The sequence below is a fragment of the Hemicordylus capensis genome, chromosome 1, assembly GCF_027244095.1.
Source record: "Hemicordylus capensis ecotype Gifberg chromosome 1, rHemCap1.1.pri, whole genome shotgun sequence".
Lineage (NCBI taxonomy): Eukaryota > Metazoa > Chordata > Lepidosauria > Squamata > Cordylidae > Hemicordylus > Hemicordylus capensis.
The window spans coordinates 136,216,340-136,230,514 of NC_069657.1; the positions used below are offsets into that span (position 1 = coordinate 136,216,340).

A 14,175-nucleotide genomic window follows, 5' to 3' on the forward strand; every position below is an offset into this window, starting at 1 on the left:
CCATCTTGAATCAGGGTAGATGACATCACAAACTTTGCCACTGAGGTGTCCCTGTGTGTCACTCACTACAACTGTGTTCCTAATTTGATTCAAATTGGTTTGACAGTCCACAAGTTAGCCCACTTGCACCTAAAACATTCACGCATCCACCATCTTGGTTTGGAGTAGATGACATCATCACAAACTCTGCCATTGAGGTTTCCTCATGTGCCCCTACAGTTGTAGCAAATTTGGTTCAAATCGATTAGGCGGTTCACAAGTTAGCCCACTCGTGCCTCAAATGTTTATGCATCTACCATCTTGAATCAGGGTAGATGACATCACAAACTTTGCCATTGAGGTGTCCCTGTGTCTCACTCACTGCAACTGTACCAAATTTGGTTCAAATTAGTTAGACAGTCCACAAATTAGCCTGCTTGTGCCTCAGATGTTCACACAGCCACCATCTTGAATTTGAGTGGATGACATCATCACACACCACGCCAATAGGGCATCCCAATGTGTCCCTACAGCTGTAGCAAGTTTGATTCAAATCGGTTAATCGGTTCACAAGTTAGCCCACTTGCACCTCAAAAGTTTACTCATCCACCATCTTGGATCAGGGTGGATGACATCATTAAAAACTATGCTGTTGAGATGTCCCTATGCGTCCCTACAACTGTACCCAATTTGGTTCATATTGGTCTAGGCGTTGCGAATTTGATGGGAGCGGGGGGACACTTAGACACACACACACACAAGAATGCTGGGTGATCTCATAAGCCTACTGTGGAGGAGTATAAAGTATTCAATTCCCTCTCCACATCAGGTGACCATTTTACCTTCCATCCCGTTTGAGTAGGGAAGGATTCGGGTAAACCACCTAAGAAACAGTCCTTCCTAGATCGTGGGATATTAAGACAAAGAGAGGGGCAAGTAGGCTGAACAAAGATACAGCCACAAAATGACTCCGATCAGCAAAATGATGACAAGAAATGACCTCAGAGGTCACTTCCGGCCACCTAGATATGCAAATTTTCAGTATTTTTGTATCTGTGAATAAGGAGGTTGGGTCTGTGTTGCCCAGCCATGTACATGCGAAACAGCAGATAACTAGGGCTACCTGTATTTGCAGGAAACTTACTCAAATGCAACAAAACTCAGTTTGTACAATTGCTAATGCTTTAGCAAAAGTACTTTTTTGTGTGTGTAATAATTCTTGGATAAGGCCTGCAGAGGGCTGTCAAAGCTAATCTGTTCTGCTTTGTCTCTAGGATTCTGTTTACATGTTGTATAACTCCTTTTGTACTTCTATACCTCTTTAGAATTCTAGTAAACATAAATGAAAGAGAAAAAATAGTTTAAATCTAAAACTGACTCCATGAATATACTAATACTTAGAACAAACATACTGAGGACCATTGCCAACATGCATTGCAAATCATAGCTAGGTTCTAAAACGAATTTTCTGGGTTGTGTTTTTTTAATACTGGCCCATGATATGAACAAGTGATGCAGGGACACTTTCATGTTGGTACTGTTATGCTCAGTGAGAAAACGGAAGCTGTCGGAGTCTTTCGACCTCCTTTTGCCTTCCTGACACTCTTTATTTTACACCTCCCCCAATCCTTTCCTATAATCTCCCTTGGCAAAATGAGCACCCCGGTGGTGGTGACGACCATTCTTCCACATGTCCACTAGATCTTAGTGGCTCCCATTCTCTGGTTGTTTTCTCTCTCTAGCATATAATCAGTTTATTGCTCTTGTCCAGCTCTTTCACTACAGCATTTACACATGTAACTGTTTTTCCTATTCCCAAAATATCCCTCTTATTGACCCTTTTCCCAATTTTCTCTTTGAAGGCTCTAAACTCCTTTATTTGCCAAACCATTCTTTTTTCAGAGTTTTGAGTCTCTGGAAGGCCTGGGGACTGAATATTTGAGGCCTCCTCACTGCACTCTGTCCAGTTATTTTCTCTCTCAGTTGGACTGTATTGTTGGTGTGGCTCCTTCCATGTGTGAGTCTAGAACAGTAGTTCCCACCCAAACAAGGCCTGACCTTCCCACCCAAACAAGTCCCAGCCTTTATTTTCCATTGATACAATTTGGGTTCCACCTTAAACAAACTTCAAAACTGCCCTAATAGCTCCTTGCTGCCAAATCAGGAAGTCTCTGTCCTTGTCTGCCTTGATCTCTTGTTGGTTTTGCAACAGACCTTCCTCTGCTTCCTTGATTTCCCCCCAGTTTGCAACACCCCTCTTTTAAAATAGGCAAATGAAGGGACCAGAAGCACCTTTCTTGGGAGGCTATTGCATGATTTGGGTGCCACAACGGAAATGTCCTCATCACACCGCTGTTGTTGGAGCAGAGCAAAGTTCTCAAATAAGTTCATGTGGAAAGAGGCAGTTCCTGAGATATGCTAGTCCTAGGCCATGTAGACCTTTAGAGGTTAAAACCAGCCTGGAAACTAATTTGCCAATGTAGCTGGTGACCCTAGAGAGTGCTCTGGCTGCAATGTTCTGGAGCTGTTCAAGTTTTTGGACCATCTGCCCATGTATATGCATACCCATAGTCAAACGTAGAGGTGACCAGAGCACAAAATACACAGGTCATTCAGCCTTCTCAGCTCTTCATATTTGTTAATGCCATCCATCCTATCAAGAAGGCACAAGGCTTGGGTTTGTCCTGATTTCTCCTTTGAATAGGAAGCAATCTGTCAACATCTGGCCCTTCCTCCTATTCCCTTGGCTCCATCTCTGCTTCGTGTACTAGTCATCTCCCACTTTCATTAGTGAAACCTTCCCTTTGACCCTGATTGGTCTCGTATCAAGCCTACTCAGAACCTTGCTATCGAAGGCCCATCCTCTAATCTCTATATTGGCTTCCTTTAGGAAAAGCTCTTTGTCCCTGCCTTGAAAGTTCTCCAAGGCACTCCTGCCTTTCACTCACATATACCCTTTTGTGATCGTGTTTTCCAAGTTATCCCTGGCTGCGACTTTTGCTCTTCCACCTTGCATTGCCCAAAGATCTTCTGCTTTCTGAAGGACTCAGCACAATGTAGATGTACTGGGAATAAGTTCAAGTTGTAAGGAGAAGCAAGAGAATAGGCTATTTCTCTCTTCCTTCAAATTCCTCTTCCATAAAACTATTGGCCTCATTTCTCAATTGAATAAGCTGAAGTATAAGTAATTCTATCTAACATACATCCCTTGTTACTATATTTTGCAGTTTTTTAATATTAAGGTATACTCTACTAATGCTTAGCTTCTTCTTTTGATTTCTTAGGACTGATCAACAAGCTCTTCTAGCAGAGGCATCTGTTAATGGCCCTGTATGATATGTGATAATGACTGCTGTTGGCTGAAGGATATGAACTGATATCCAAGGATTTATGTCTCGCGAGGATTACATCTAGAGCCTATTGGAGCCAGTCACTGCTGCACTAATTTCACAAGGGATCAGGACCAGCAACATTTATATTCTAGATTTTAAGACATTGTACAGAAATTCATAAGTGTAAAAATTGCACATTGAGAAATACCAAGAAATTTTTGCGTATGTTTATATTGTATTGTTCTAAATAATGGGTGACCTGTGAAATAAGATCTTGCCACCCAAGTAATGATAGTAGTGATACTATAGTTAAAATGGCTGTAAGAATAGTTTTATAAAAAAGTGAATACACAAATCTAATGTATTTGAGGCATAACTATTTGACAATTAGTGACCAAAGTATTTAGCAGTTTTTCATAATTTTTCACCCTAAATTCTGAAGTCCATGTTTCTTTCAGTTCAGCAAAGAATTGTTCAACTGGAATGCCCTATAAATGTTTTGATTGTTTTAGATTTAAAAAATGATTTAAAAATAATTTTTGATGTTCAACAGCAGGTTTTCAATTGGTAATTGTTTTCTGTATTGTTTAATCCAGATCAAAACATAAATCTATTGGTAGAGATTTTAAGTATTTATTGATACCAACTTAGTTGACAAATTGATGTTACTGTAAAGCCATACGTTCTGTTAAGTCTTGTTTGCTTGAACAATACCTTACAGGTGAAACACTAGACTATTTTGAAGTGCACATGGCTTGTTGTGTATTTTTAAGTGATTCACCTACTTTTTTTAACCCATTCACCAAGATGTACTTTGATTCAAAGCATTATAAAACTAAACATTTTGGAACAATCTTCATACTTAAAACACTGTAATCCTTTTGACAAATCAACTCCATATAATGAAATGCCCATGCTGCTCATGTAATTACAGTTCATGCATTTTAAAGGTATAATATCTTTAAATATCAAAACTGGGCACTTGAGCATGTTAATTGTTATACTTTCACTGTTTTGATCTGTGTGAGGTTTTTCATTTTGTAAGTTTTAAACCAGTTTTTTCATAACTGGCGTGCGTGCGTGTGTGTGTGTATGTGTGTGTGTATATATATATATATAGTGATTATGGAAACTAATTGTAATTTATAATTTTCTATGTCATAAAATTCCAACCGCCTTCTCAAACAGAAGCAATATGATGTATATTGCCACATTGTCTGGTGAAAGGGTTAAAGTACTTCACCTCTTGCACTTTTAGATGCAAATCCATTTTTATTTCTTTAATAGAAAGTTATATTCATTTATTTTTACATCATTTGTTTTCCTGACCAGTATTTAAAAGCCAAAAGGATACTCTAAACGATGGCCAATGAATTATTTTAGAAAGTGTCCCAAGCTATGTGCCTAAATATTACATTGCGTACAAAAATAAAGACAAATGTATACTGGTGCTTTTTAATTACTTTATTTCTAACATTTCAAAAATACAATATCCATGTAATTGTGTCCACCTACATTCCTAATACAGTGTATCTGAGGGCTCTTGTGGCAAAAGATAAGGCATGAGTGTGCGATGCTACTGTGTTTTCTCATCTGCTGTAAAGTAGGAAGTGGGGGGGGTCTCAGCTCCAACAGCCACCCGTAATTGGTGGTTCCCACTGCAGGAACATGCATGTAGAAGTAGAGCAATAGCAGCATCATTTAGCGACTCCACATACCCAGCATCTTTGTAAGAGCAGAAGGCATCTCTTGAGCCTGGAATTTATTGGGGTAGCTATATTGCTTATTAGCATTAAGGCAGAGTCCATAATGTTGCATAGTCTAGAAACAACCTTTTTGGGAGTATCTGACTTTAATAAAGCAACTATATCATTGCTTTGATGAAGAAACCATTGTGCCAAGGGACTGGACTAGAAAGGAAAGTGAGAGATGCTTCCATGACAAGTCTTTCTCCTGCCTCTACAGTGAGTGGAAGCACTTTAAGTAAAGTGTGCCACTGAGTTGATTTTGACTCCTGGCACCCACAGAGCCCTGTGGTTTTCTTTGGTAGACTACAGGAGGGCTTTACCATTGCCTCCTCCCACGCAGTATGAGATGATGCCTTTCAGCATCTTCCTATATCGCTGCTGCCTGATATAGTACCAGCGGGGATTCGAACTGGCAACCTTTGGCTTGTTAGTCAAGCCTTTCCTCTCTGCGCAACTTAAGGTGGCCTGGAAGCACTGCAGTCAGGCCAAAAGAAAGGGAAATAAAAGTTGAAAGAAGTGATAGGTTAGCTTGGAGTTGAGCTCTCTCGCTCTCGCGCTCTCTCTCTCTCTCTCTCACCTCTAAGGGGTTCCAAGCCAGTCTTGGTGCTGGTATTACTCCTTGCTTTCCCTCCCATGCCATTGGATACCCACAGGAGGGGTAAGTGGCTTTTGGTTCAGTCCTACAGCTCTTACCTTACATCTCCTGTGCACTTCTCCATCACTTTTTCTACGCATGCTTTGGAGTCTCGGCAGGCAACTGCTGTCCATACAACTAGAAGGGGATATTTAAGCTAGGGGTTAGGCCTCACAGTTCTTGCCCCAGCAACTTTTCTCCAGTGGGAGTGGTCTTTATCTCTTGTTCCCACACAGCTAGACCTGTTCTACAATACCCCCTCCCCAGCTCCTGAGAGTGTGCACGCTTGCATTTGCTCCGTCCCTTCCTCTCCCCACCCCGCTATTTCTAGCTAGGAGGTCACTAACGCAGAGGAGAAATTCCTTGCCTGATTGTTCTGTACTTTTGCCTCATGCTTCCTCTTTATTGTTCCAGGCATCAAACTACAAAAAATGACTGATCACCCAAGTTAAGGAAAAGGATCCACATCCATAGAAGATGGGGCTCTGGTTCTGTCTGCACAGCTAGAGATCCTAAACTGTAGCAACAAGTCTTCACAGCACAGGTCCTGCCATCAAAATTCAGTCTGATGGTTACTGTAGGTGCCCCAGCTCCTCATGGTCACTGGATTTTCCTGTTCCAGTCTCGTGGAATAAAGGTGCTGCTCTCAGATGAAGCACTTGGCCATGCCATCTACTGTGTTCAACTTAGATCAGCGTAGTGGGGTCTCCAGTCATATTATTCATGGGGCTCCCCTATTATTCGGTCATCTACTATCTTTGTCTCTATGGCTGCTTCTGGCCCTTCGGACCTTGACCCCTGTGGCTATGTGATGTTTAGAGTGTGGCTTCTTCAAAGGCACACAAAGTAAAATCCACAGGAATCCCCAACCATGTAGGTCTATACCATGGAACACTTAAAACAACTTCATTCTCTGTCTAGGATCACTGTTGTGCATGTGATGTAGTTAAAAGAATTGTCTGATTTTTTTTTTTTGGAGGATGGCAAGGAAGACTCCATCATTATTTTCCTCAAACAAGGAAACGCTGAGCACAGCTTTTGCCAAGACTGAATTTGACCCAGTCTGAGCTCAAAGTATGCTATGTCTGTGGGTTTGGGAAACGATCCCAGCTACTCCCTGGAGCTTAGGAAGGTTATGTGAGCCAAATTCCTTCAGCTATGCAGCTTGAAGGGAACTCATGCAAGCAACTATTAAATGGCTTCTAACTGGACTGATAAAGCTAATGGAAAAGGAAGTTTTTTATTCCTTTTAATAGCTCTGGAAAGAGGCTTGTGCTATTCTCAACCTCAAGAGAATGAATGGGTTCCTTTGTATCTGAAGCTACAAAATGGAAGAGAAGATACGTTTTTCTGGCAGTCAAGCCAGGTTAATTCCTCACTTCAGTCAACCTCAAGGACACCTATCTCCATGTCCCAGTCAGACGTATTTACTACAAATTTACATGTTTTGCTTAGTCAGCATTCTCAGTGTTGTAATCTCCCAGGACCCTCATCATCGTAACTATAGACTTTAGATTGAATGAAGTGCATGCTAATCCCAGATGTGTCCCCCTCCTTTCATCATGGATGGCCAATCCATGCATCCTGATCTTGGAAAGTGGATTTAAAAAGGTTGTCAAAGATTTTACAGCTGATTGGTTTGAGGAAAGTAAGGCGAGACTTCAAATAGAAAACATCACAAGTGTGATCCTTCCTCTTCCTCCAGCTCAAGGAAGAGAAGGAAAAACTGTTGACCACAAACACTTTCATAAGAATGCTCATAGTTGCAGTCTCGCTCCTCAGAAGTTTTGCTATGAGGCTCCCCAGACCCACATGAGATTATTTCAGGCAGAGCTCCTTGTAAAGAGGATTTGGATTTGCCAGTGGGCATTGCAGCTCCCCAGTCCCTGCCCACTTCATTACTGGGCTGTCTAAAGCATTGTTCACCAGATCTGGCAATGCCTTCCTTACTTTAGCTGACAGGAGTGAAGGGAATGGTCAAAGGATGAAATCTTCCCAACAGTCTTGGCTTCCCCAAAGCTTTTTCACTCAGAGGACTTCTAGCTAAGACTGTCTCAGTACTACAATTCTTGAAGTCAGAGCAAAACTCAGTGGCTCTTCAAAGGAATCCCTAGCATTTTGAAAGATCCAAGCTCTGAACTATGTGGATGCTATGAGAGCTGAGTGGAAGGTGCCTTTAATGCAGGGGATCTTAACCTTTTTGCACCTACAAACTCCCCAAACCTTCAAGGGAGTTTACCCATGGACACACATCCATTTGTAGAATATATTTTCATAAGGCTCCAGAAAAAATAAATACCTAGGATAATTATTTTCAAGAACTTTATTTTGGCTCACCAGGAAGCAAATTAAAGCCAGTGAGTGACGTGATATGCAGCAATAAGTTGCCTTAAGAAGGGCCATGGAGTCCGCAGGGCACCTCTAGTGTCCCTGCAATGATAGCCCATTGCAGAGCTGAGTGGCATCCATTTTTGTTTCTCTTGCCTCCCTCCAAAAGTCCTTTCCACTTGCATACATGTGTTTCTCAGCATTACACAGCCCTCAGGAGGCAAGTATAACAGGTTCTAAAACCTTTCTTTCCAAGTAATGCAAACTCTTTATTGCCAAAGCCCTTCAAGCCCCACAGCAAACCCTTATTTGAAAGTAGCTTGACCCAATCCCTCAAAGGAGCTTCTATATTTTGCACATCAAGTGAAGTGATGTGCAGAGCAGCAACTTTGCCCTCCCCACAACATCACCAAATATTGCAGAATTAATATGTTTACATCTTCTGAAGCAGTCTTTGGTTGAGGAGGTTCCTTCAGTGTATGCTACAATCTTGAATCCAGTCTCATGTTTCTTCTTGAAGTTTGTGGGGCACCACTTTGCTATGTCCATGTGTTGAACCACTGGCTGGCATCAAGTAAGAAGAATTGATAGGTTGCTTATATTTTTTGACTTGTCTACTAGGCAGTGGTCCAATTCCTGACCATTAGGAAGGCTTTTTGTTTGCTCTGGAGTTGGGCTTACTTTCAACAGTTTTCGGGCCTTAGAGTGGGAAGAGGAGATGCCTCCAGCTTCTCGGCCAAGTCTGCCTTCCATGAAAGAATCCTGCCTTCTGGTGGGTAGAATGGAGAGTGCCCAATGTTGGACCACAGTCTGGTGAACAAGTAGGAGAGTTCACAGGTAAGCAAATGCTCTCTTTCTGAAATTTCTGCAGTTTGAGGAATGTTTTCTTGAAAATATGGGACTACCTGTGTAAACTGCAGTTGAGTATAGTTGACCTTTTGTGGTGCGATAAACTCTGCATTCCTCAATTGAGTAGTATCTATTTCCTATTTACTTTGAAGTAAACAAGTACAGGATCTGGCTACAAGGCACACTAAAAACGAAGTGAGTTCCATTGCAATTAGTGAGCTTTTCCAAGCAGCAAAATCTTTTTGGTGACTTGTCTGTCAGTGCCACAGGGGCAAACAAACTTGCTTAAACAGAATAGAAATAATTGTGCTGTCTTCAGGCTGGATGGCAGAATTAAAAACAAAACCAGAGTTTTAAAAATCTAAATATTTTAACTGTTGTATGTATCATGTTCTGAAAATAACCTGCATTTAATACAAGCATGTTAAAGCCTATGCTTAAGAGATTATAACATGACTAAGAGACATTGAGGGTGTGTTCAGAAGTTGTTGTTTTTTCCTGCTGCAGAGTGAGTTTCATGCCCCCCAATGATCATATGCTTTCTCCCCAAACAACCATGCATTGCCACTCGCACATACACACCAACCATATTTCAGGCAAGTCATCTGCCCTCTTAAAAACTTTTTTTCAGTCTCCCAGCATGTTTATATCACACCTTTTTGGAGGGGGATCCTTAAACTGTTCTGAGGATGGTTGGGCGAGAAAAGTGATTTTATGATGGTCACATGATGGCTGCTAACAGGGAAGAAGGGTTTTCACTCAGCTTGATGTGGAGGAAAATGGTATCTGACCAAAACATGGGAAGTGCTCTTCCACAGCACTGCTTAAATTACGCATGTCTGTAGTCAGCCCTAATTAAAAGTTTATTTTCTATGCAAGAGAGAACGAATGAACCATAGGGGAAAATTTGACCAGGTTAAACATTGTAAAGAACACAATTCATGTATTATTTGTGGACTTTCCTACTGCATCCAGGGACTAGCCAATCATCACAACTGTAAGCATTGATTACAACTGTAGCCTTTTAAGTGATTTGTCCTAATATTTTTATATGTATAAGAAATTATTATTATTATTATTATCTATCAAATTTATTTATCAAATTTGCACACCGCCCCAAACTTTCATCTCTGGGCGGTTTACAATAGTATAAAACCAGTTAAAAACTGGTTTTTATGAGCTTGTTTCTTATTTAAAATATTTTACCTCACCTTTGAGTTGTCTATAACTCCACCGTATGAAAGTCATATGGACTGCATAACCAAAGGTTTTAGATTGTTCTCCTAGTTTGTATAAAAGTGCTATTTAGTCGCAAGCGAACATGTTAATTGTTATAGCAATCTTTTATACTTGTCCAGAAAATATAGAAGTTTTAAAATGAGAAACTTGAAATGGAGGGGGGTGTGTGTGTATAAATATATATTTTCTTGGTAACTTAAATCATGATGTGCATGGATTTAAGATTATTGGCCAAAACGATGTGCAGTTCTACTATTTCCATTGGAACTTGTGGTGCCACTAGATAGTGCCAGTTGTAGTGTTACCTGAGTGCCTGTATTTGTTTATGCGGGTGTGAAAAATTGTGGTAATGCTGGTTCTGATAGAACTGCACGTCATGTTGGCCAATAATCTTAAATCCATCCATCCTCGGGCTTGCTTAATATTCATATGGATATTCTGAAGTTCACTGAGGTATAAATCAGTTCAAATTTTATTATATAGATTCTAATAGCTAACGTAATATACCAGCGATTTCAAAACTTTATTAATTAGAAAAGTTTTAACAGTCTAGAATGTGCTTCTATATTACAGTACTGTCTTACAAGCAGTTCTAGTGCCTAAGCATTTTTTTTTTGCAAAACTTGAATCAAACTTACAGCAATTAATAATGTTAATTAGTCCCACCACAGACCTTATATTAACGTTTATGTTTTGCTTCTCTACAAAACCCAACATTCTTGCTCTGTGATGCTGAAACATGTTCATTTCTCAGTGCATTTGTTCCCATCTGGAATTAGTAGAGCTCACATACATGTGTTCCTGTATAAGAGAAAACTACATGTTTGAGAACATCTAGTACAGATTTGTGTAAACACAATAATACAAATCTAGTTTAACAGAGCAGAGGTGCAAACAAGACTATTCTTGGTATTCAGATTCTGAAGAGCCACTTCCTTACAGAAACAAAAGCCATCAGATTTAACTCTATATATGTCATTTACTTTCTTCACTGTCCAAGGCAGGTGGTGCAACAGTATTTGAGCATCCCCTTGCATACATGCTTCCAAATAAGCTATCAATATGTATCTTTGCAATTGATTGATATCAATACAGGATTTCATATCAGTCCTCAAGGCTGACCTAATAAACATTTTCAACATGTTTTCCTTAGTGCTACTGTTATAAGTAAGTAATTACATTAGTACTCATGAAGTTTATATAGAGTTGGATAAACAGGTTGCTTACCTGTAACTGATGATCTGGTAGAGATCCATTGACATCCATAAGAATGGATTCTGTGCCTGCGCAGGAACCACACAGTAGCTATGCCTCAGCTTGTTGAGGCGTCCGAGCCCCAACCCCATGCCAGAGCGTGCTATTTAAAGGCCAGCTGGATGCGACGTCCCTCAGTTCTTGGATGGCTGCCATGGAGGACGACCATCCAGGTAAGCAGGTGATTTCACATCGATAATCGAGTACACCAAGGGCAAAATGGCATCCACACCACTACACACATAGCAGAACACTACTACTGCAGAGGGGAGGGGAGGAGGGTCTTATGGATGTTGGCGGATCTCTACCAGATCATCAGTTACAGGTGAACAACCTGTTTATCTGGATCAAGCTCCATCGGCAGCAATAAGAATGGATGATTAGCAAGCTCCCGTTGGAGGAGAGTGCAGTAGTGATTATTGTAACACCCGTTTTAACACACTTCTCCCAAAACTAGCCTCAGCAGCAGAGCGCACGTCTATGGTGTAGTGCTTAATAGATGGGAGTTCAGAGCGCCAGGTAGCTGCCTTGCAGATATTCAAAAAGGACACTCCGGAAAGGTGTGCAGCCGAAGAAGCATATGCCTGAATAGAGTAGGCTTTGATGGCTTCTGGTGATGTCTTGTTCTGGAGTCCATAGGTGAGCAGGATAAGTTCGACTAGCCACCTCGACAACCTGTCTAGATATACAGGAGCCCTTGACGGGGCCTTTGTAGGCTATGAAGAGGTGTGTAGAGGCCCTAAAGTCCTTCATGCGTGCCAGGTAGAATAAGAAAGCCCTGCGACATCGAGGGAGTGCATAGACTCCTCTAGGGCAGAAGAAGGCTTTCCTGAAAAAGTTAGGTAAAAGGATGTCCTGATTCAGGTGAAAACTAGAAACCACCTTCGGTAGAAAAGGGGTCCAGGCACATGCGGACCTTATCTTGATAGAACCTTGTGTATGGAGGATCCATCTGAAGTGCTGTGAGTTCACTGATGCGCCATGCTGTGGTGATGGTGATCAGGAAGGTGGTCTTTAGGGAAACCAACCTCAATGGCGCCGTGGCCATAGGTTCAAACAGTGCCTGGGTGAGTGAGGACAGCACCAACGATAGACTCCATGGCTCCACTGGGGGTTTCACTGGAGGGTAGACATTAGAAAGGCCTTTTAAAAAAGCCTTACTCTGCGGGTGAGAAAATAACACCTTTCCATCAGCACCAGGATGCCTAGAGGAAAGAGCAGCCAAGTGGACCTTCAGCGAAACGTTGGCGAGGCCTTGTGACTTTAGAGCGGAGAGATAAACCTTGCCGGACAGATGCCTGGCTTGGCAGAAAACCCTGGGATCTTGCGTAAGCTTTGAACCAGAGCCATTTGCCTAAATAATTGCGTCTGGTCGAGGCCTTCTTTTGGTTGAGTAGGATCTTGTTTAGAAGCCTATTCGCCAAACAGTCAGCTGGAGGGTGTGAACATCCGGATGAAGGACATGACCTTCGTCTTGGGAGAGGAGGTTCAGTCTTGGAGGTGGTAGCGGTTCATGGACAGTCTGCATAGCTGTGGAAACCAAGGTTGCCTTGGCCCCCACGGTGTTATGAGGATGCAGGTTATCGGAGCAGATAGCAGATGTGCTACCACCAGGGTGATTATCGGCTGAGGAGGAAACATATACGGTGTTTTCTGTGACCAGTCCAGTTGAAAAACATCCCCTAAGGATTGAGGATCGTGTCCTGTCTTGGAGCAAATGCCAGCACATTTCGTGTTCTCTGAGGTTGCAAACAGGTCTATCATCAGCCGTATCCAGCGGCGGAAAAGGGGGGTGATGTATTTGGATTTGGGTTCCCATTTGTGCTGTTGGTCCTGGAGGAAGACTTGACTGAGGTCTTCCGCCAGGATATTGTCCAGACCTTTGATGTGTACTGCAACTGGGGAAACTCGATGCCAGATGCACCTGTGCCACATTTGAACACTGAGAGCACACATACTGCAGGATACAGTCCTGCCCCAATGGTTGATGTAGGCCTGTGCCATAGTGTTGTCCAGTTGAACTTGGTCTGGTGTGTTCTGTATGATTGGCAGGAAAGAGCATGAGACAGCCAGCAACTCCAAGAAGGTCCGGAGACCTTCGCAGTGAGCGCCCCAGCCTAGAAGGGAGGCATCCATCATCAGCCACACCGATGGCGATGGTGCTTGGAATGGCACCCCACTGAGGTTTCTGCGTTCCATCCACCAGGACAGTGACCGTAGGACTGCGGGGGGGGGGAGTATTTCCAGTCTCCTCCTTTGACTGTGTCTGACAGGGTGGAAGATGGGCAGAAACTACACCTGTAGTTTCTGCATCTTTAGACGTGCATAGTGGGTGACTGTGTTGCAGGAGGCCATGAGGCCCAGTAGGCGTTGAATTGACTGCTCCAGTTGTACAGGGCATTGCTGGAAGAGAGTCACTAGATCTCGGATGCAGATGTACCTCTCTTCTGGTAAGTATGCCCTTTGGTTGTTGATGTCTAGCACTGCCCCTATGTAGGTGGTAACTGGCACAGGCTCCAGGTGGGACTACTTCCAGTTGACCTGGATGCCCAAGTCCTGAAGGAGGGTCAGTACATAATGGATTTGCAAAAGTAACTCGCTGCTGTCCTTGGATGTCAGGAGCCAATCGTCCAAGTAGGTTGATATCCCCTTTGTTCTGAGGTAGGTTATCTACTGCCATACATTTCATAAAGATCCTTGGAGTGGTGGTCAGTCTGAAGGGTAATATGTTGTACTGGAACATTTGGTGGCCGACTGAAATGCAAGTACTTCCAATGTCGTGGCCTGATATTGACATGGAAGTAGGCATTTT

General features: G+C 42.3%; 2 protein-coding genes across 18 annotated transcripts in view; one reads left to right on the forward strand and one right to left on the reverse strand.

Annotated features, from left to right (window-relative positions):
- Positions 1–4,761, forward strand: part of PPP6R3 (protein phosphatase 6 regulatory subunit 3) — a 177,534-nt gene extending 172,773 nt beyond the window's left edge. For all 12 annotated transcript variants that reach the window (XM_053261811.1, XM_053261821.1, XM_053261801.1 and 9 more), the window contains one exon: positions 3,264–4,761. In XM_053261811.1, coding sequence (XP_053117786.1) covers positions 3,264–3,315 — 52 coding nt within the window. In that variant the 3' untranslated portion in view covers positions 3,316–4,761. The remainder of the gene's footprint in view (positions 1–3,263) is intronic.
- A 3,201-nt stretch (positions 4,762–7,962) lies between these two features.
- The window catches only part of LOC128338664 (sodium/hydrogen exchanger 10-like), a 241,324-nt gene continuing 235,111 nt past the window's right edge, over positions 7,963–14,175 (reverse strand). For 4 of the 6 annotated variants that reach the window (XM_053281442.1, XM_053281423.1, XM_053281408.1 and 1 more), the window contains one exon: positions 10,614–10,910. In XM_053281442.1, the coding sequence (XP_053137417.1) occupies positions 10,860–10,910 (51 nt within the window). In that variant the 3' untranslated portion in view covers positions 10,614–10,859. Of the gene's footprint in view, positions 8,832–8,868; positions 9,191–10,613; positions 10,911–14,175 lie in introns of those variants that run through there. The other 2 variants (XR_008312667.1, XR_008312666.1) reach the window with 2 other exon arrangements.